The 24038-nt window shown below is 44.2% G+C and overlaps 1 protein-coding gene across 1 annotated transcript in view; it reads left to right on the forward strand.

Annotated features, from left to right (window-relative positions):
* The window catches only part of CCDC60 (coiled-coil domain containing 60), a 204411-nt gene that overhangs the window by 164642 nt on the left and 15731 nt on the right, over positions 1 to 24038 (forward strand). Inside the window, exons 7-11 of the mRNA XM_025402707.1 lie at positions 564 to 798; positions 12820 to 12904; positions 16213 to 16284; positions 19029 to 19091; positions 19782 to 19907. Of these exons, the coding sequence (XP_025258492.1) occupies positions 564 to 798; positions 12820 to 12904; positions 16213 to 16284; positions 19029 to 19091; positions 19782 to 19907 (581 nt within the window). The remainder of the gene's footprint in view (positions 1 to 563; positions 799 to 12819; positions 12905 to 16212; positions 16285 to 19028; positions 19092 to 19781; positions 19908 to 24038) is intronic.

Raw genomic sequence — 24038 nt, forward strand, 5'->3', positions numbered from 1 at the left:
TCTGCTTCCTCCCACTCACTTCCTAAATGTCAGGCCTAGAATTTCCCTATTCTGTGTTCTTTAGAAAACCTCCATGATTACAAATTATTCTTTGCGGTCCAGGTGTCAACTTGGGAACCAGGAAGTATATACATGGAATCTGGAGCCAAAACCAAGATTAGTTGAAAAATTAGACCCATCCTCACATACAGTTTGAAAATCAACTCCAATCGTTATTACAAAAGTCAAAACCTGTTCTGGGCATTGACATCATCACGGCAAACACGTGTGGCTTCCTACGGTGACTTCTTGGGCAACCATGAGCTCGTTCAATAGAATACATTCCGCCACATTTGCTTCAAATAATACACATTTTAACATCATCTCGATTTCTGACAAAAGGTCACTCCAGATCCAGAATATATCTCACGGTATTTGGAAAGAGCCAGAAGGAATTCACAGTCAGTCCCAGGCTTTGCTTTTGTCTGCTGTCCCTCCCCACCTCTCTCCTTCCCTCCCTTCTTTCTTTCTTCCATCTTTTTCCCCCTCCTTCCTGAAACCTCTCTTTCTTCTCTTTCCTTTAGACCAAGAAATTCAAAATTCCTACAATGCGAGTCACCAACCGCAAACCAAGCCGGCGAGGCTCCACACTCAGTCTGAGTCGGGCCAGTGGGGTGTCCTCTCCCCAGAGCAGCATGATCTCTGTGAACCCTGGCTCAGATGAGCCCCCGAGTGTGAACACCCAGGTGACCAGCAGCAAAGATATTGAGGACAATGAGTCATCTTCAACCAAGCCAGATGAAGAACCTCTGTCTATGAGTAAGTCCTACCTGAGATCTGACTCATCTACCCTGACCCTTTGCCTTTAAGCTAGACATCAGACATCAAGAAACCCTCTTGCCTCAAGTCCCCCTCCAGTCATTTAAAGGTGACATGGGATCCCCCATCCTTGTTCAATTTCCTTGGACCTCTTTGTTTTCCCCAGTGGAGATCAGAAATATACTCCATAACTTGGGTTGCCCTGAGCCATTTCTCCTACAGAGACAGCCTGTGGTCACCAACTGCCCTTTTCTAATTTTAAAAATATTTTTATTTAGGCCAGGCACAGTGGCTCCCGCCTGTAATCCCAGCACTTTGGGAAACCGAGGCAGGCAGATCATTTGAGGTCAGGAGTTTGAGACCAGCCTGGCCAACATGGTGAAACCCTGACTCTACTGCAAATACAAAAAGCAGCTGGGCATGGTGGCGCGCACCGGTAATCCAAGCTACTTGTGAGGCTGAGACAGGAGAATCGCTTGAACCTGGGAAGCAGAGGTTGCAGTGAGCCGAGATCATGCCACTGCACTCCAGCCTGGGCCACAGAGGAAGACTCCATCTCAAAACATTTTTTTTTTAATTTAGCCCAATTTATACAGAACATTATCATTTCAATGTGTAACCAATGTAAAAATTATTAACGAGATATTTTATATCCTCTTTTATACTAAGTCTTTGAAATTCAGTGTCTACTTTTTTAAACAGCCTTATTATTGAGATATAATTTATATACCATGAAATTTGCTTATTTTAAATGTGCAATTCAGTGATATTTAGTAAACTTGGAGTTGTGTAACCATCACCACAATCTAATTTCAGAACATTTCCAACCACCCGAAAGAAAAGCTTCTGCCCTTCTTACCCAGAGCCCCCAGGCAACCACAAACCTGCTTTCTGTCTCTACTGATTTGTCTTTCTGAACATTTGATAGATGGAAGTTGTATTGCTCTGTGATCTACACCCTGAAAAAGCCTTTTCAGTGGCTCAAAATTTGAGAGAGGCAAGTCCCTTAAAAAATATCCAATTAGGCCGGGCGCGGTGGCTCAAGCCTGTAATCCCAGCACTTTGGGAGGCCGAGACGGGCGGATCACGAGGTCAGGAGATCGAGACCATCCTGGCTAACATGGTGAAACCCCGTCTCTACTAAAAAAAAAAAAATACAAAAAACTAGCCGGGCGAGGCGGCGGGCGCCTGTAGTCCCAGCTACTCGGGAGGCTGAGGCAGGAGAATGGCGTAAACCCGGGGGGCGGAGCTTGCAGTGAGCTGAGATCCGGCCACTGCACTCCAGCCCGGGCGACAGAGCCAGACTCCGTCTCAAAAAAAAAAAAAAAATATCCAATTAGGCCAGGCATGGTGGCTCATGTCTGTAATCCCAGATATTTGGGTGGTGGAGGTGGGCAGATCACTTGAGTTCAGGAATCTGAGATCAGCTTGGGCAACATGGTGAAACCTCTCCAAAAAAAAAAAAAAAAACAATTAGCCATGCATGGTGACATGTGCCTGTGGTTCCAGCTACTCAGGAGGCTGAGGTGGGAGGACAGCTTGAGCCTAGGAGGTAGAGGATTGAGGTGAGAAAATAGCTTGAGCCTAGGAGGTAGAGGCTACCGTGAGCTGTGATTTGCTTCTTCACTCCAGCCTGGGTAACAGGGCGAGACCCTGTCTCAAAAAGAGAAAAGAAAAAAAAAGAAGAGAAGAAGGGAAGGGGGAAGGAGGAAGGGAAGGAAACAAAAAGGAAAATTCATTGAAATCTATGAGCCCTCACACAAGAAAAAAATTCAAACATACACATATATACAATTTTGCACAATATTTTCAGTGGGGTGCTGTGGACCTCTACTAGACAGAATCGTGACTGGATTCCAAAAGTCACATAAAACATTCATTTTCAGAACTTTCTGGCTTGAGCTTGTATAGTAAAAGGAGATAGGAAAAGCAAGAGAAGGATCCAGAAGGATTCATACAGAAAGACGGAGAAGGTAGAAAGAAGAGAGGGTAAGACAAGGACATGAAGGAGGAATGGCCCACCACAAAATTCTTGACTCTGATGCATGGGACATCTTCCTGCTTTCTCCCCATCTGCTGTGTCCCCTCAGTGGTGTCCAGCTGAACCTGCCTGTTTGGCCAGTGTTCTCTTTTTTTTTTTGAGACAGAGTCTTGCTCTGCCACCCGGGCTGGAGTGCAGTGGCTGGATCTCAGCTCACTGCAAGCTCTGCCTCCCGGGTTTACGCCATTCTCCTGCCTCAGCCTCCTGCATAGCTGGGACTACAGGCGCCCGCCACATCGCCCGGCTAGTTTTTTGTATTTTTTTAGTAGAGACGGGGTTTCACTGTGTTAGCCAGGATGGTCTCGATCTCCTGACCTCGTGATCCACCCGTCTCGGCCTCCCAAAGTGCTGGGATTACAGGCTTGAGCCACCGCACCTGGTCTCGGCCAGTGTTCTCTATCACACCATCTGGAATGCCTGTGGCAGCCGAGGCCAGGCTGAGTGACAAGGATTGGGCGTCGCATAGATTCAAGGAGGTGAAAAAGGAGGTCAAGGCAGACCAAGAATCTGTGTGGGGCCCTGATGGTCAAAGATGGAAGTGAGCAGAAGTGCAAAAGTCCACTGGGTGGTCAGGGTTCAGAGTAATGACTGCCGATGGGAAAAGTCCCCACCGCCCCTGCCTGTTAACAGGGGGCTGGGAAAGGTCCCAAGCCCCGAAAAGCTGTTTTCTGAACAGAAGAAGTAGTATCTGAGATGGGAAGAAACTAAGATAGACCATCAGCAGATATGTGATTCTTATATATTTCTTTTCTGTCTCTCTTCTCTATTTTACAGACAGGGTCTCACTCTGTTGCCCAGGCTGGAATGCAGTGGCACAGTCATGGCTCACTGCAGCCTCAAACTCCTGCGCTCAAACAACCCTCCCACCTCAGCTTCCTGTCCACTTATGGATTTCTTGATTCTTCTTTCATTTAACACATACTTTTTGAGCACCTACTGTGTGCCCAAAACTGAGTTACTTGAGTACCCGCCCTTCCCAAGCTTATGTTTTAGAAGAGACAAATGATAAATAAGAAATCTATAGACTGAGTGCAGTGGCTCATGCTTGTAACTCCAATATTTTGGAAGGCCAAGGCAGGAGGATGGCTTGAGTCCAGGAATTTGAGACCAGTCTGGGCAAAATAGTGAGACCCCATCTCTACATGAAACATTTTAAAAATTAGCCAGGCATGGTGGCACATGCCTGTAGTCCTAGCTACTTGGGAGGCTGAGATAGGGGGATCACTTGAGTCCAGGATTTCAAGATTGCAGTGAACTATGGTTGTACCACTGCACTCCAGCCTGGACAACAGAGTGAGACCATGTTTATAAAAATAAATAAAGTAATAAAAAAGAAAGTCATGGCATGGCATGGTGGCTCACGCCTATAATCCCAGCACTTTGGGAGTCTGAGGAGGGCGTATCACAAGGTCGAGAGATCGAGACCATCCTGGCCAACATGGTGAAACCCCGTCTCTACTAAAAATGCAAAAATTAGCTGGGCGTGGTGGCGTGCGCCTGTAGTCCCAGCTACTCAGGAGGCTGAGGCAGGAGAATGGCTTGAACCCGGGAGGCAGAGGTTGTAGTGAGCTGAAATCACACCACTGCATTCCAGCCTGGCAACAGAGCAAGACTCCATCTCAAAAAAAAAAAAAAAAAAAAGAGCGAGAGAGAGAGAGAAAGCAAGTTGTAACTAGCAAGGCAATTGCATATAATATGAGGTCGGAAGAGAAACAACAGGATGCTGGGATAGAGAGAGACTATTGGTGGGTGTGAATCTAAATTAGCAAGGGTAATCAAGGAAGACTCTCTCAGGTCTGATGTTTGAACTGAGACGTGAAAACCTGAAGACCTGAAGCTGGGGAGGGAGGCAGGGGCCAGAGCATGCAGGGCGTTTGTGGAGCAAGTAAGACTTTAGAATTATTCCAGGTGCAAGAGGAAGTATCTGGAAAGTTTTCAGTACAGGAGAGACTAGACCTGATTTACTTTTCCAAGGTGTTTGTGTGGTTATTGGTGTTATATCCATGTCTTCATTTTTTTTTTTCAACTCTAAAAGCTTTGCTCTTAGATAAGAAGAGTAGAGCCATAGCCCAACTTCAAGGGCCCGCCCCAGTCCCAGAGCTTGCACATGGTTCTCCTGGGACAAACAGAACACTAGCGCTGGTGGCAGAAGGGAGCAGCAGAGGATTGAGACTTTGCAGTGAGGGGAGGGGTAAATGGAGCATCTCTCTAGGCACCTGCAACACCGAAGGCCTGTCAGACCTGTCCCCAGTGGCCACTTTCCTCTCACATCCAATCACTCACCTGCTCTGATCAGTGCTGTCTCCTAAAACTCCCGCAAACCCTACCCTCTTCAAACCTTTTGCTTTTGTCTTGAAGATAAAAAACTAGGGGCACATACGGAGATCCTGACACTTACGTTTTGTTTAGCATACACAAAAATTTTTGTTTTTTTGAAAAGTAGCTGTGACTTTTAAAGATTAAGATATTTTACCTAAAACTTCTACATTTTACAAACAAAACACTCTTGGCCAGATATGGCAGCTCACACTCATAATCCTGGCACTTTGAGAGGCCAAAGCAGGAGGACCACTTGAGGCCAGGAGCTAGAGATTAGCCTGGCTGACATAGCCAGACCCCATCTCTACAAATAAAATAAATTACTCCCTGTGGTAACAGTGGGCCTGCAATCCTGAATGACAACAATCAACTGGAGCTTGGTCCCTTCAAGTGAGGTTTGTGTTCTCCAGTTTTCCACAGTCTTCATCACTCCCTATTGCCCCACTCATTGCTCTGGTTGGCTGAGTGTGTGACCATTTATTAACACATTTGCCCTATTGTTTTCTTTAGAATGATGATGATGATGATGATGATGATAAAACTATAACTCACACTTAAAAGTATTTTTGTATCAGCTCCTTTATATGTACATTAATTCATTTAATCCTCACAAGAACTTCTTTATGCCTACTCTGCTGATGAGAACATTGGGGCACAGAGAGGTTAAGTTATTTGCCCCAAGTCACACAGCTAGTAAGTGATGAAGGCAGAATTTGAACCCAAGAAATCTGGCCCTCAAGTCAAATTTGATTGCTCTGCTTTACCCAAATCTTCAGGAAAAATAAAAAATAAAAGATGGACCAAGAGAGCAAACTGATTTTTTTTACATCAACTTGTGTCACTCATTTTTGGTATCTGGCCCCTGAAGGCCACCTGAGTTTTGGACCTCTGGTCTAGGGTCTCTTCACTTCTCACCTAGAAAACAGCAACAGCCTCCTAACTAGTTTCCCTGCTTCTTGTCCTGCCTTTACCCACTTATTTTTCTCCATGTTGAGACAGAAGGGACTTTCTAAATGAAAAATCTGATATAGTTCTCTCTAGCTCAACATCTTTCAATGACTCTGCCTGTTCTCTAATACATTACCTCCGATCTTGCCACAGGCTGCCCAGGTCAGCCCTTGCTAGTTCACACCTTAAGTGGGGCACTCCAACCTCATCAAAACACTTTCTTCTTTTTAAACAATGCACACTCTTGTATGACTTTCTCTACTTGAAATGCCTGTTCATCCTTGACCCTTCAGTCTGGTGGACTCCTGCTGAACCTTCAAGACCCAGCTCAAATGTTCCCTCCTCTGTAAAGTCTTCTCTGACTCACCCAGGTTTCCTTTTCACTTGTCTCTTAGTAGTTAGTATTTGCTTTTATTGAATTACTAATTTTAACTTAAAATGCATCTCACTGTATCCAGTAGGAACTTCTTATGGCTCAGTACAGAGACCTAAAAAACAGTGGCTTAAAAAAGATAAAAGCTTATTTTTTGTACAGGTTAAAGAAAATCAGTCTAGGGCTGGTAAGGTGGCTTCGATAGATCATCAGGGATCCTACTTTCCCTGCTTTCTTCTGTGTCATCCTTAACACCACTTCATAATCCACCATGGCTGCCAGAACTCCAGCCATCACGTTCACATTCTAGGGTGGAAGAAAAAGGAAGTAAGCAAAGTACGAAAGTGTCCATTCCCAGCGGAGTTTAAGCAATCCACTCAGGAGCCCCATACCACACTTCTACCAAAATCTCATTGCCCAGAACTTAGTCACAGGGCCATGCCCAGCTGCAAAGGATGCTGAAAAAAATGAGCTAGCAAATGCTTCCCCTTATACGCATAGAAAGAATCACAGTTCACTTACTAAGAAAGAAGGGGAAAAGGAATGTGAGCTCCCTGCAGGTGTGCAACAGTGACATCTTATTTACCTTTATCCTAGCATGCAGTAGGAACACAAAAATGACTGAAAAAAAATGAATTTCCTCTGGGAGGAAAAGTTTGCTACTTTAGCCTCCCAAACCTTTTCCTCCATTTATACCTTAACCTCCATCCCATTTGTCACAGCCTTGACAAAAGTAGGTTAATTTCCCAGCCTCTCTTGCCTTCTAAAACCTCCTCAAATTGATTCTGAATTCATGAGTCCTATTCTGAGAGACACACTATTTGACCAAGGTCTAATTTCCAAGGCTTCTGCATAATGAAGTCTTTGTGGATACAAATCATTGGAGACAGCAGGTTGCAGCCTCTCTGTGGAATGATCCCCTCCCCAAATCAATGGCAGGAAGAATCCCAAAAAACAAAAGCCCAGGCTATTCCTCCTGCTGGTCTTGAAGCTCTGAGTCTTGGAATGATTAGGGAGAAACTCACTTAAATAACAACTCAAAATATGAGTCCTATGCCATCTCATGTTTCCCTTCAAATTAGCCCCATATGACAAAAAAAAAAAACCTCCTCTATTCCCCCTCCCCAAAAAGAAGAAATGGATTTAGGCATTCAAGGGTGAGATTCTTAGACAGGCTGGGCATGGGAAATGGAGAAAGGAAGTCAGGATTTTTTTCTCTGGGGATATAATTTGACATTTGGTGCTCTAGGAGGGCTGCTTGATGTGCCAGGTAGCTGTGGTCATTTGCTGATATCCATATCCACCCACCCTTAGGCTGGTTTGCTTATACGTTGGGGGTTGGAGTGGTGGAGCAGTCAGATGTTGCTGCTTGGCTCCAAAGAGAAGGGAAGAAGCTAGGAGAACCAATCACAGCTCCCTTGCTAATAGGCTTCTGGACACACTCCAAGGATTCTAGGACCTGTGGCTCTAGGGAAGGTGGGCATGACAAGACAAAAATAAAGGTCAAGTTCAGGTTAAATGGAAACATGCCCACAAATTGAGAGCTGGAGTAGAAAATGGCTTAATGCTGACATTTGTCACAGCCTAGATGGCTCCAAAGTCACTAAGGAAAGGCATTCTTTCCTAGCATCCAGTAATTGCGTTAATATGCAAAGCTGGATGTACACAATACACAAACGGTCTTGGGAAGCACTAGGCTTCATGACCCCCTTCCAGGTATGGCTTTTGACACCTGAGCTTGAGTCAACTGCAAGTATCCACCAAGGAATGAGGTGTCTGCACTGGTATTGTCATTGTTCATCAATATCCAAATCTAACTCGTAGTCCCAAATCCTTCCCTCTATTTCCTCCCTAGTTGTTCACTTTTACGTTTAGCAACTATTGACTGAGACCCCATGTGCTAAGCATGCTGCCAGGTGCTATCAATAAAAAGACAAATAAAATGTGGCCCCTGACATCAAGGAACTCACAGCCTAGAGGGGAAGACCTGCAAGTGAACAGAAAATAGCTATCACATGAAATCAATGCTGTGATAGGGGTCAGAAGGACAGTGCTGCAGGAGTCCACAGGTGGGCACCCTACCAGATGCAATGGATGGAGATGGGAAGACAGCATCCTTCCAGAACCCCAGAGGAGGGAGGAAAATGTGATAGATCTATCAAAAGTGCACGAAACCAACATCAGCCACACTGCTCTCTGTTCTGAGATGGTACAAGCCACCAATATTCCCCACAAAGATAGAAAATTAAAATAAAAAATTATTTTATGCAGGGGAGACAGCCATCTAGCATATTTGTTCATTTTGAGATGTAACTAGGTTGCACCACTAAGAATACATGTTTAAGGCTCTCCCTTTGGTTGCTCAAGTTCCAGTAGTTGGCTGTCGTAGTTCTCTTCTTAGTTCCTGGAATTATTTAAAAACCATCTCAAAAGTCTCCTCTCTTTTATTTCTTGATATATCTCTGATGTCCAATGGCTCTCTATGTATTTTCTCCTCTTCTCACTCTAAGTCCCTTCTTCCCTCTTCTTGTTCATAAATCTGGGGAGAAATTCTGGAGTAGTTACACTCATCAAAGGACAACCTCACACTGTTACATGTCAGCACCGTGGACAGCTACAAACATTCTGAAAAAGCAGTCCCAAAGCTCATGGTTTTGTATCAAAGCAGATTCCATGCTAGGGAATGGAAAGAATTGAGATATCCAGGGATTTGCAAATATGTATTGACATAAGACAGGACTATCTCTATTTCATTTTCCAGCTTTTTGGAGTGTCAGTGTGTTCGTTTCCTGCAGCAGCTGTAAAATTTCTGACAACAGAAACTTTTTGTCTCATAGCTCTGGATACTAAACATCCAAACCAACGTGTCCACAGGGCCATGCATCTTCCGAAATCCATAGGAGAGAATCGTTCCTTGACTTTTCTGGTGGGTGCTGGCAATCCTTGGCATTCCTTGGTTCATAAATGCATCACTTGAATCTAGAGCCCCTGTCATCACATAGCCACCATTTCCCTATGTATCTCTCTTTCCTATTTATAAGGACACTAGTCATTGGATAGAGGGTTCATCCTACTCCAATATGACATCACCTTGACTTAACTACAATCACGTGTCACATAACAATGTTTCGGTCAACAATGGACCACATATACGACAGTAATCCCATAAGATTAGAGTGAAGCTGAAAAATTCCTGTTGCTTAATATATCTTAGCCATCATGATATCATAGCACACTATGTTATTCACAGGTCTGTACTGCATATAAAAGTATAACACAATTATGTACAGTACATAGTACTGTACTTGATAATGATAAAATGGCTATGGTACTGGTTTATGTAAGTACTATACTTTATTTTCTATTGTGATTTTAGAGTGTATTCCTTCTGCTTATAAAAAGAAAGTGAATGGCTGGGCGCGGTGGCTCACGCCTGTAATCCCAGCACTTTGGGAGGCCGAGGCGGGCAGATCACAAGGTCAGGAGATTGAGACCATGGTGAAACCCCGTCTCTACTAAAAATAGAAAAAATTAGCCGGGCGCAGTGGTGGGCGCCTGTAGTCCCAGCTACTCGGGAGGCTGAGGCAGGAGAATGGCGTGAACCCAGGAGGCGGAGCTTGCAGTGAGCCGAGATTGCGCCACTGCACTCCAGCCTGGGCGACAGAGCGAGACTCCATCTCAAAAAAAAAAAAAAAGACAGTGAATCATAAAACAGCCCTAGGTAGATCCTTCAGGAGATATTCCAGAAGAAGGCATTGTTACCATGGGAGATGACAGCTCCACGTGTGTTACTTGTTACCGCCTCTGAAGACCTTATGCAGGACAAGATGTAGAGGTGAAAGACAGCGATATTGATAATCCTGACCCTGTATAGGCCTAGGCTAATGTGTGTTTGTGGCTTAGTTTCCTTTTCTTTTCTTTTTTTTTTTTCCCCCTGAGACGGAGTTTCGCTCATGTTGCCCAGGCTGGAGTGCAGTGGCGCAATCTCGGTTCACTGCAACCTCTACCTCCCGGTGATTTTCCTGCCTCAGCCTCCCAAGTAGCTGGGATTACAGGCACCTGCCACCACACCTGGCTAATTTTTTTTTTGTATTTTTAGTAGACAGGGTTTCACCATGTTGGCCAGGCTGATCTTGAACTCCCATCATCAGGTGATCCACCCACCTCGGCCTCCCAAAGTGCTGGGATTACAGGCATGAGCCACCGCATCTGTCCTTAGTTTTTAACAAAAATATTTTAAAAGTAAAAAATTTTTTAAAATAGAAAAATGCTTATAGAATAAGGATATTAAAAACGTTTTTTACAGATATACAATGTGTTTGTGTTTTATGCTAAGTGTTATTACAAAAGAGTCAAGAAGTTTAAAAAATGTAAAGCTTATAAAGTTTAAAAAAGTACGGTGAGCTAAGTTTAATTTATTATTGAAGAAAGAAAAACATTTTTAGTAAATTTAGTGTAGCCTAAGTGTACAGTGTTTATAAAGTCCACGGTAATGTCCTAGGCCTTCGAATTCACTCACCACACACTCACGGACTCACCTAGAGCAATTTTCAGTCCTGGAAGCTCCATTTATGATAAGTACCCTCTATTGTGTACTATTTTTTATCTTTTATACCCTATTTTGGCTGTACCTTTTCTATGTTATCCCTAGATACACAAATACTTAACATTGTGTTATAATTGCCTACAGTATTCAGTACAGTAACATGCTGTACAGGTTCGTGGCCTGGGAACAAAAAAGCTGTATATACCAAGTGTATAGTAAGCTATGCCCAGTGTATAGTAAGCTACGCCATCTAGGTTTGTGTGAGTGCACTCTATAATGTTCACACAATGACAAAATCGCCTAATGACGCATTTCACAAGATGTGTCCCCATCGTTAAATGACACAATGGTCATTACATCTGCAGTGACCCTATTTCCAAATAAGGTCATCGACTGAGGTCCTGGTGATTAGGACTTCAGCATATCTTGGCAGAGAGGGTCACACATTTCAACCCGTAACAGTCAGGTATGAAGAAATATTTCTACACTATACAAAAATCAACATTATTCTTTTTTCAGAGACAGGGTCTCACTCTGTCGTTCAGGCTGGAGTGCAGTGGTATGATCTTGGCTCCCTGCAGCCTTGACTTCCCAGGCTCAGGTGATTCTCCCACCTCAGCCTCTTGAATAACTGGGAATACAGGTGCACCCCACCACGCCCAGCTAATATTTTATATTTTTGTTTTAGTAGAGACGGTGGTTTCTCCATGTTGCCCAGGCTGGCCTCGAACTCCTGAACTTAAGCAATCCTCCCACCTTGGCCTCCCAAAGTGCTGAGATTATACGTGTGAGCCACTGCACCCAGTCAAAAATCAATACTAAATATGAAAATAAAAGTTAGGTCAAGGCAAGGAGGAGTGGTGGGAGCTGTGGGGAAATGGAGAACAGTCGCCTATCTAAAGGCACATCCAGCATGCAGCAGAAATGGAGGCAGTGCAGTCCCATCTCAGACTCTTTTCTAGGGAAGCTGGAGGTCTCGATTTTCATGTGAAATCTTCCAGGTTGGCATCCGCATGGAATCAAATAAAACACATTTGTAAGCTGAATTCAGCCTGTGGATTGCTGGTTTAAAAATTCAGGCCTGTGGAGACCACAGAGGGTTTTCCTGAGCAAGATGATTTCTTCTCAGCTTTGGAAACAGTTCTTTCCAGCTGCAGTAGAGTCGAAGGTGGGGAAGGGAAGGGAGATGAAACCGGGGAGAAAAAGAGTAGCTGGGTCCTGGCAGGCCTCACAGGCCGTGTTGAATGAATTTATTTAAGTTTTATTTTTTATTTTATTATTATTGTTATGATTTTGATTCAGAGTCTAACTGTATCACCCAGGCTGGAGTGCAGTGGCACGATCTCAGCTCACTGCAACCTCTGCCTCTCAGGTTTGAGCAATTTTCATGCCTCAGCCCCCCAAGAAGCTGAGATTACAGGCATCCACCACCACACCCAGCTAATTTTTGTATTTTTTTAGAGGTAGGGTTTCACCATGTTGGCCAGGCTGGTCTCGAACTCCTGGCCTCAAGTGATCTGCCCGCCTTCACCTCCCAAAGTACTGGTGTTACAGGCATTAGCCAAAGGTAACACAGAGAGCCACTGACGGTTCTTAAGCAGGGGCATGGCATGGTTAGATTTGCAACAAGCCCAACACTATGAGCCGCCTCTTCTGGACCCCAGTGGAATCCCTCTCCAGATCCCCAACCCTCAGGAGCAGAGGTGACCCCAGCTTGGGGGCTGCACCCTGTCCTGCACAATCCTGTCTCAGGGGTGGCTTCTGGTCAAGAGTGACCTCTCATATTCTCATCAGATCTGCAGAAGCTCCTGGAGATGGTTCGGGAAGACGCCCGGAGGACAATCACGATAGAAAATGGGATGCAAAGGAAAGCACCCAGGTATGTGCTCTTGACTCCTGGGGCAAATAAAGCTTAGAATAATAGCAATCACATTAACAGTAGTAGTTGCCAGCTGTTGAGCATTTTCTCTGTGACAGGCACTGAGCTGTGTTGTTTATATGTATCACCTCTCTGAGTTCTTACAATAATCCTACAAGGTAGGTACTATTATCTTTATTTTACAAATCAGGAAATGAGGCCCAGAGAGCCTATGTGACTAGTTCAAGGTCACTCAGCTAGTGAATGATAAGGTCATGACTCTAATCTAGACCTTTCTTACCGGTTTACTTTTGTTTTAGAGACAGGGTCTCGCTCTGTTGCCCAAACTGAAGTGCAGTGGCACAATCATAGCTCACTGCAGCCTCCAACTCCTGGGCTCAAGTGAGCCTCCCAACTCAGCCTCCTAAGTAGCTGGGACTACAGACACACACCATCACACCTGGCTAATTTTTTTTTTAATTTTGCAGACAGGGTTCGCTATACTGCCCAGGCTGGTCTCGAACTCCTGGCTCAAGCAATCCTCCCACCTCGGCCTCCCAAAATGCTGAGATTACAGGTGTGAATCACCATACCTGGCAAATCCAGATATTTCTAATTCCAAAAACCATTCTTCTCTTTGCCATTCAGCCACACTGCCTCTCAGGAATCTTCTGGTTATTCCTTCATCCTTTGAGTGAATACTTATGAACATGTACGGGCTGTGTACTCATTATTATTGTGAGAAGTGTCCATGAAAGGAAAGCTTGAAACTGTGAGAACAAATAATAAGGGCATTTGACCTAGTCTGGGTTGGGGATGGGGATCAGAGAAGTTTCCTCCAAGGAAGAAGCTTTAAGCTGAGATTTGGATGAAGCATGTAAATGAGCCAGCCTGATGAGGCTGGCATGGGTGGGTAGGGAGGTGGGGAAGAGAGTATTATGGGCAGCACATGTGCAAATGTGGTCAAAAGGGACCACAACACCTTCAAGGAACTGGAATGCAGCCAAAAAGGGATGAAACTCAAGGATTCTGGTGTTTATTCTAAGAGCAGCAGGAATCCTTTGAAGTTTCAAGCTGGCAACTGATATGATTGGCTCATAAGGAGGTACTATGAGACCTGAACCTAAGACATCCTCTTTCTGGTGGGAAGCCTCGTCCACCACACTTCTGACCTCTAAAAGCCCCAGAGAGCACACAGCCTAGAGCCGGAGTTCCCTTCCTAAGTGTGGATTCCTTTGAGTAAGCAAATTCCTTTGTGGAAATAAATGAGGCACTAGAAGAGGTTCATCATTGCCTTCAGCCCACTGGGATGCCAACTATGACTTATTGGTTATTGTTATTACCATAATTACAGTTCACTGTGCACTTTCACATGCATCACACCTCACCTCTGCTTGCGAACGATGAATTCGCTGGCGGCTGCCTCGACTCTCATTGGGGCTTCTCTGGAAGGTGGCACTTGGAGGTGCTCAGAGGCAACCTTGACCCCTAAGGCCCCCACTGCTGTGCCTGATTTATAAGCATTAGAGACAGACAATAATAATGAAGCATCAGCTCAATGAGGTTCCTTCCTTCGTAAGAACTCACAGCACAAGCACTGGCTTTGGAGTCAGACTGACATGGATCCAAAACCTGCGGCCCTTGGACAAGTCATCTAGCCTTTCTCTAAACCTCAGTTTTCTCATCTATAAAATGAGATTGTGTCACATCGAAGCATTGGCTTTGGAACCAGACAAACGAAGGTCAGTCTCCATGGCCATGACTAATTGCCGGGTGATGTTGGGCAAGTTGCTTCACCTCTCTGAGCCTGATTCTCAGTCTGTAAAATGAGGCTCATTAGCAGCCTATCCCAAAGGGTTGTCGTGATAATTAGATGATATTATCCCTGTAAAATATTACTAATGTTATGGAAATAACACCTACTTCAATGAAACATTTTAAGCATTTAATCAGATAATGCATTTATATAACATACTACCATGTGCCTGGCATAGAGTAAGTATTCAATAAATGGCAGTGAGGTTGGTGGTGGGGATGGTGGTGAGGACGGTTGTTACTTTCATCCCACACATATTGCCCCACAGAATCTTCTCCTGCTGAGACAGATACATTTACCATTACCATGACCCCATCTCACAGATGTCAAAGAGCAACAAGCAGTGACTTCCATAATGTCTTCAAAGACAAAACCACACTAGAACCTGGTTCTCATGAGACCCATCACATGGCCTCTGCTTTCAATTTAATGATAAATAACCATGGTTACAGAGCAAGAATGTGTTGAAGTTTCCCTTCCTCATTAATTCCTCTGGGAAAAAAAAATCTCCCTAATCTTTTGCTAAGGCAGCAGATATTGAAGCTTCAATACAGAGCTACAGAGAGACGGTTAGGAAAAGCTGCAGATTCTCTTTTGCCCCTCACTTTAGAAGCTGGATTCCTGTCTCACTTGAGATCCCAAATCTGCTCCCATCAAGGCTGATATCGAACTGTGGGGCTTTCAGAAATCCCCACAAGCCAGTATATCCAGCCCCCAGCCTCCAGGCCGGGCTGCCCCCTAGTCATCTAAAAATACAGCCTTTCCTTAAAATCTTATAGTAGTGTCCCTGAAGATCAGAAGCAGTTGGGTTACTTGTGAAAAATACAGATTTCTATCCTTCCTCATCCCAGAACCCACTGAATCAGAATATCCAGAGGTAATAAGATACGTGTGTGTGTGTGTGTGTGTGTGTGTGTGTGTGTGTGTGTGTATGCAGTGGTACGATCTCGGCTCACTGCAACCTCTGCCTCCCTGGTTCAAGCGATTCTCCCACCTCAGCCTCCCAAGTAGCTGGGATTACAGGCATGCACCACCATGCTCAGCTAATTTTTGTGTTTTTAGTAGAGACGGGGTTTTGCAATGTTGGCCAGGCTGGTCTGGAACTCCTGACCTCAAGTGATCCGCTCGCCTTGGCCTCCCAAAGTGCTGGGATTACAGGCATGAACCACCACACCTGGCCAGTAGCTATATTTTTTTAACAAGCACTTCAGGTGGGCATTATTTCACAGTATTTTCTGTATGGTGGGGAATTTTAGGATAGGGTGTGTGTGTGTACCTGTGTGTGTGATCTAAATGCACCTTCTGGGGCCCCCGTCCAGGCCAATGATTCAAGTCCCAGAAAACGTGGCCAAGGAATCTGTATTCTTAGCAAACTCTCCAGGTGAGTGCTAGGCTCAGTAGAGGCTGAAGATTCTTGCTCTAGAAAGAGAATTCCCCCTCCTCCCACACGTAGTTACTGCACAAAAGCTTCATGAATTCAGCGGCTTGTTAAAGGACTCGTTTTGCCTTGCAGCCTCTTGTCAGTGCTGAAACAAAACAAGAGTAATTCTGCTTATAAGGAAATGCAGACCACCCACAAATCAAGGTAGGAAAGCCTGGAGCCTGCAGCAGGTGCCTTGGAAGGCAGCCCACAGTTACAGGGGCCACTGCAGGGACGCTCCTCCCCAGACCATGGAAAGTGGGACAGGGAAGAGGGAACTTTCTCCTTCTTACGACCTCATGAGAAACAAGCCCCTTTACTGCAGGGCCAGGGGTGAGAATTCAGGTATTTCTCCCCAGCAATTATATACCATCAAGTTAAAATCTTCTAGTCATGGAGAAGTGAGGTAGGGAGGACGTGGTACAAGACTATGTCTCTTTCTCTTTACTTGGGTAATTTATAATGGGGGAGGTGGAGATCTTCCCCCAATTTATTTGTTCATTTAGAGAATATTCTCTTTTTTTTTTTTTTCAAGATGGAGTCTTGCTCTGTCACCCAGGCTGGAGTGCAGTGGTGTGATCTCGGCTGACTGCAATCTCCACCTCCTGGGTTCAAGTGATTCTCCTTCCTCAGCCTCCCGAGTAGCTGGGATTACAGGCACGCACCACTATGCCCTGCTAATTTTGTATTTTTAGTAGAGACGGGGTTTCACCATGTTGGCCAGGCTGGTCTTGAGCTCCTGACCTCAAGTGATCTGCCTCCCTCGGCCTCCTAAAGTGCTGGAATTACAGGCATGAGCCCTGCCCATTGAGAGAACATTCTTAGATTCCCCGTCTGTGCCAGTAACTGTGCTAGGTTTGGGGGATTCAGCAGCAAATGAAACAAGCACAAACAAACCCAGCCTGCCCTCGTGGATCTCTGTGTCTGGGCTGGGGTTATAACCTTTTATGCCATAGACTCCTTGGAAGTCTGAGAAAACCTATGGACTCCTTTAAGAAAGATGTTTTTAAATGCATACTATACATTACAAAAGATCACTAAGAAATTTATAGTAATCTAGATTGCTATATTACAATCAAATTTGGAATATGGTAATCTATGTGTGTCTTTCACAATGCATTATATAACAAAACTCAACTCCTGTAATTTTGGATCAGTGTTGAGTATAAATGATTTTTCAAACTATCTCTCACAATTGTAATGTGATAGGCAAATACCTGCAATTTCTATTTTGGTTGAAGGTTAGTTCAACTAAAGATGCAACTTTTTTCCCATCTGCATTCATGGACCCCTTGAATTCTACCCAGGCTTAAGAACTGCTGATCTAATGGGAGAGTCAAACATTTCTCAGATAATCCTACAGCTAGCCATAACATCATGACTGTGAAGTGTTCTGAAAAAGAAGTAGGGGTACTGGGTGCTAACCAACACTGAGTCTGATGTTTAAGCTGAGAACTTAAGGACAAAGGAGAATTGACTAGACTAGGAGGTGGAAAAGGTGGGAATGCTGTTCCAAGCAGGGGAAATAGCATGTGCAAAGGTCCTGGGGCGGGAGGAAGCTCAGGAGCACCAAGCAAAGACCAGTGCAGCTGAAACTCAAAGAGGGCCAGGCGGGGGGCGCAGAGTGAGACAGGCAGAAGCGTCCTTTGCTGCTTATTTCTGTCTCTTGCTTATCACTCACTAATAACACCACCTTCCTTACCTCCCACCTCCTCCCTCAATCACTGTCAAAGCTCTTGAAAAGAAGAGAGCCATCTACAGGAGGAAGGTCAGGGCCACCACGCTCCCCCAAAGAATTCATCTGCAGGGATTAGGGCAGCTGGTTGGAATCCAAAATCAAGGCTTTCTGGATATTGTTAATGGGGGCCTGCTTCTTACCCAAGTAGGATGAGGATTTGCCCACTAGGCCTAAGACCTCCACATCTAGTCCTGTGAGCTTCTGGGGAAACCAGCAAAGGCCAAGACCTTTTCTATGGGGAGGGGTCTGGAAAATGGCCAGGCCTGCCTGCCTAAAGAAGTCCCAAATGCCACAGGGCTAGAAGCAAAAGGTTACCCACACATCCTATTAATAAGGAAAACAGTCTTACCACCCCCTCCCCCAGAGCCACACAGATAAAGTGGTCAGACAGTTTTCCAAGCATTTGGAAGAAAGAAGGGGAAACACGGTCAGCTCAAAGGTGCTAGACAATGGTGCTGAAAGCCCAAGTCCCTAAACAAGGATCCTGGAGAAAGGCGTGAGCGGGGGTGGTGGGCAGGCGTAGGGGCTCCTCATCCCCCTCTAGGAAGCTTGCCCAGGCAGAGTCACAGGAGGGTGTATCCATATGAGGATTCAATCATCCACACCTAGAAAGGGTTGGCTGGCCTGATGAGTTGATGGGTCACAGATGAGGAAACTGACCATCCAGAAGGGAGCTGCTTGCTCACAGACTGACAAGGGGTAAAATGGGTGTTGGGCTTCACTAAATCTGCACCTGGCCCAGTGTTAAGTGTTGGTTATGGAGAGGAGTATGGAAAGGTCCTAAGCCAATTCACCCTCCAGACAAAAGAACAGTTTTACACAAATGAAACTGAGATCCAGAAAAGACATAATCCTGACAATATGCAGAGGCGGAAGGTCAAAATTAGACAGGAGAGTTCAGATAGGACTGTAGGACTTGTTGTGGACCATAAGGCAGGATAGGATTTAAGTTGGTAGAAAATAAACAAAGAGGACTCTCCAGGCAGGGATATGGCGGGAGGAAAGGCCAAGAGGTGGGAAGAAATTCAAAGAGTTCTGTGACTGGTGCCTTGATTAGCACCACCTCCCTTGCCTGAATCCTGGAAGCTAGCAGGTGCCATGGAGCCCTGGGGACACCCTTTTCTTAAAAAGCAGACTCTGAGCAACTTGAAACCATCCTTTTGTGTTTCAGTGAGAGATCCAGCAGTACAAGTGCAGAAAGTCACATCCAACCAGTCCAGAAGAAGTCTAAAAAGTAAGCCAGGAGGGCAATGGAAGGAGCCACACAACAGGGAATGTGGTGACCACACCCTCTATATTCCAGGGGTGTGGAAATGACCCAATGCAGACCAGACTCCCTAAAGCCATAGACGATGCTGAAGGACAAGGGATCCCCCAGGTTTAGGGACTCATAGTCAAGAAGCTGAGCAGCAATGCAGACAATGGCAAGAAACTCCTCCGCTGTGCCAGGCACCATGAAAAGCATTCTGTCTTCATTACCTTCCTTGTTCCTCAAAACTGATCCTATGAGGCAGGGGCATTATCCCATCTTACAAAGGAGCAGGCAGAAACCTGGCCACGTGAAATGTCTTGCCTGAGGCCATACAGCTAAGAAGTGGTGGAACTGGACTTTGAGCCTGAATCTCCCAGCTCCAAATTCCATCTCCCATCCTTAACATTCGCTGGGCTCCAGTGACCAGCTGTCTCACCGTGGGCTCATTTAATAGGGTCTGAACCACCATCCTGATGCTATTGGGAAGATCTGTCCTTCCTACATCCAGGGGGATGCTTAGGAAGGCTCCAGGTGAGGGCAGAGAACCCAGGTGGCTACAGGGAGTCCTACATGCAGAGCACCTTGGTGCCAAGGGGGGCCAGAGTGGGACCCAGGTTACTAGGGGACATCCCTGGGCTCCATTCCCCAAGCCCTTCTTATCTGTGTCCACAGCCGCACTAATTGTGACATCAACATCCAGTACAAGAGTGGGGTGTGTAACAGCATGAGGGCCAAGTTTTACAGCGTAGCCCAGGAGGCTGGCTTCTGCCTGCAGGACAAGATGGAAATCCTCATGAAGTAAGGGCACACATATATACATTCATTTGAAGGGCATTCACTGGGTACCTACTATATGCCTGCCAGGTGCCAGGTGCTGGGGCTATATCACAAAGAAGAGCTTGCTCTCTGTCCTCAGGGAGCTCACAGTCTTCTGGAAAATACGGGCAGAAACAAAATAACTGCATCATAAATATGTAGGTACAAATTATAATCATTGTCCTACAGTAAGAGAACAGGGTGCTACAAGAGAGAGATATAGACAGGATAGGTACCTAATCTAGATTGGGAAATCTGGGAAGACCTCTCTGAGGAGGTGACTTTCAGATGAGTCCTGAAGGATAAGGAAGAGCCGGCAGTGTGATGAGAAGGTGGAATTACATTCCAGGTAGAAGGAAAAGTGCATGCAAAGTCCCAAGTCCAGAAGGGACATGGATAATTTGAAGAGGATGGACAAGTGGTAGATGAGGGCTGCATCATGCAAGCCACAAATGCCAGAGTTACGATGTGGGATTTGATTTTAAGAGCACCAGAAAGCTATTGAAAGTTTTTGTTCTCTGTTCTGACAACCCAATAATTTCTTCCCTTTCTAGCTTACCCCTTGACTCCAGAGACCATCCGCCCCAATAAATGTATCTATACAACAAAGTTTGCATTATGGCCCATTGCACTCTCATTCTCACAGAACTGATGGGCTGAATGCTCTGAGGCTAGGATTTGGAGAAGACTGATCCTTGCCCTCTCCTTCTGGGAGCTAACAGTCCAGTAGGGAAGATGGAAAAGTAAACAGGAAATTAGCACACAGGGGTCTGGAGGTTGTGGGAGGAAGCAGCCTGCTAAGGGAACACAAAAGGGATGCCCCACCTCGCCCAGGACAGCCCTCAGAAAGATCTCCTTGGAGGAAACAGCATTTTATTTTATTTTATTTTATTTTATTTATTTTATTTTTGAGACAGGGTTTTGCTGTTACATGGGCTGGAGTTCAGTGGCATGATCATACCTTACTGCAGCCTCAAGTGCTAAGGTTTTTGGTTTTGTTTTTTGGTTTTGGGGTATTTTTTTTACAGATAGGGTCTTGCTATGTTGCCCAGGCTGGTGTCAAACTCCTGGCCTTAAGCAGTCCTGTCACTTTGGCTTCCCAAAATGCTGGGTTTGCAAGCATGAGCCACGACACACAGCTGGAAAGAGTATTTTCAGTTTAATAAACATAGATGATATTCCCAGGGCACTTACTATGTACCAGTCATGGATGTAAGAGCTTTGTATTTACGTATCATTTAATGCTCACAACAATCCTATGAGGTAGGTGCTATCATTAGACTTATTTTGTAGATGATAAAAGTGAGCTCAGAGATGCCTCTTATCAAAGGTTCTCCAGTGGCTAAGTAGTAAAGCTAGAATTCAAACCCAAAGAGTCATGCTGAACAACTTGGAAAATATATTTCAGGATGTCATCCATGAAAACTTCCCCAACCTTGCTAGAGAAGCCAATAGTCAAATTCAGGAAATACAGACAACTCCTGCAACAGTCTACACAAGAAGGTCATCCCCAAGACACATATCAGCAGATTTTCCAAGGTCAAAATGAAGAATGTTAAGGGCAGCTAGAGAGAAAGGGCAGGTCACCAAAAAAGGGATCCCCATCAGGCTAACAGCAGACCTCTCAGCTGAAACCCTATAAGCCAGAAGAGATTGGGGGACTATATTCAACATCCTTAAAGAAAAAAATATTCAACCAAGAATTTCATATCCAGACAAACTAAGCTTCCTGCGTGAAAGAGAAATAAGATCCTCTTCAGATAAGCAAATGTTGAGGGACTTAATCACCACCAAGCATGCCTTCCAAGAAATCTCGAAAGGAGTACTAAATATAGAAAGGAAAGACTGCTATCAGCTAATATAAAAAGACACTTAAACATACAGACCAGTGTCACTGTAAAGCAACCACACAAACAAGCCAGCATTATAACCAGCTAACAGCACAGTGACAGGATCAAATCCATACACATCAATACTAACCTTGAATGTAAATGAGCTAAATGGCACCATTTAAAATTCACAGAGTGGCAAGCTGGATAACAAAGCAAGACCCAACGGTATGCTGTCTTTAAGAGATTCATCTCATGCATAATGACAGTTATAGGCTCAAAATAAAGGGATGAAGGAAAACCTACCAAGCAAATGGAAAACAGAAAAAAGCAGGCATTGCCATCCTAATTTCAGACAAAACAGATTTGAAACAAGCAAAGATCATAAAAGACAAGGAAGGGCATTACATAATTGTAAAGGGTTCAAATTCAACAAGAAGACCTAACTATCATAAATATATATGCATCCAACATAGGAGCACCCAGATTTATAGAGCAAGTTCTTAGAGGCCTACAAAGAGATATAGACCCCCACTCAATAATAGTGGGAGACTTCAACACTCCACTGACAGTATTAAACAGATAATTGAGGCAGAAAATTAACAAGGATATTCTGGACCTAAACTCAGCATTGGAACAAATGGATCTGACAGACCTTTACAGAAGTCTCCACCCAAAAACAACAACATATACATTCTTCTTATCACCACATAGCACATACTTAAAATTGACCACATAATTGGACATAAAACAATCCTCAATATATGTAAAAGAACCAAAATCATACCAAACACACTCTCAGACCATAGCACAATAAAAATAGAAGTCAACACAAAGAATATCACTCAAAACTGTACAATTACATGGGAAGTAAACAACATGCTCCTAAATGCCTTTTGAGTAAATAATGAAATTAAGGCAGAAATCAAGAAGTTTTTCAAAAATAATGAGAACAAAGATACAATATACCAGAATCTCTGGGACACAGCTAAGGCAGTATTAAGAGGGCAACTCATAGCACTAAATACCCACATCAAAAAGTTCTAAAGATCTCAAATTAACAACCTAACTTCACAACTGAAAGAATTAGAAAAGCAAGAACAAACCAACCCCAAAGCTAGCAGAAGATGAGAAATAACAAAAATCAGAGCTGAACTGAAGGGAATCAAGACATGAAAAACCATTCAAAAGACAAACAAATCCAGAAGTTGATTTTTTGAAAAAGAATAATAAAATAAATAGGCCACTAGCTGGACCAATTAAGAAGAAAACAGAGAAGATCAAAAAAACACAATTAGAAATGATGAAGGGAATGTTACTACTGACCCCACAGAAATAAAAACAACCATCAGAATCTACTACAAACACCTCTATGCACACAAACTAGAAAACCTGGAAGAGACAGATAAATTCCTGGACACATACACCCTCCCAAGACTGAGCCAGGAAGAAACTGATTCCCTGAACAGATCAATTTCAAACTCTACAATTGAATCAGTAATAAATAGCCTACCAACCAAAAAAATGCCCAGGACCTGATGGATTCACAGCCAAGTTCTACCAGATGTAAAAACAAGAGCTGGTACCATTTATACAAAAAGTATTCCAAAAATTAAGGAGAAGGGACTTCTTCCCAACTCATTCTATGAGGCCATATCATCTTAATTCCAAAACCTGGCAGAGACACCACAAAAAAAGAAAACTTCAAGCCAATATTTCTGATGAACCTCAATGCAAAAATTCTCAACAAAATACTTGCAAACCAAATCCAGCAGCACATCAAAAAGCTAATCCACCATGATCAAGTAGGCTTTGTACCTGGGATATGAGGTTGGTTCAACATACAAAAATTAATAAATATGATTTATCATATAAAGAGAACTAAAGACAAAAACCACATGATTATCTCAACAGATGTAGAAAAGGCTTTTGATAAAATTCAACATCACTTCATATTAAAAGCTCTCAATCAACTAGGTATTGAGGGAACATACCTCAAAATAATAAGAGCCATCTATGACAAACCCATAGCCAACATCATACTGAATGGGCAAAAGCTGGAAGCATTCCTCTTGACAACCAGCACAAGACAAGGATGTCCTCTCCCACCACTTCCATTTATTGTAGTATTGGAATTCTTAGCCAGAGCAATCAGGCAAGAGAAAGAAATAAAGTGCATCTAAATAGGAAGAGAGGAAGTCAAACTATCTCTGCTTGCAGATGACATGATTCTATATCTAGAAATCTCCATAGTATCAGCCCAAAAGCTCATTCAGCTGACAAA

The sequence above is a fragment of the Theropithecus gelada genome, chromosome 11 (assembly GCF_003255815.1).
Source record: "Theropithecus gelada isolate Dixy chromosome 11, Tgel_1.0, whole genome shotgun sequence".
Classification (NCBI taxonomy): Eukaryota; Metazoa; Chordata; class Mammalia; order Primates; family Cercopithecidae; genus Theropithecus; species Theropithecus gelada.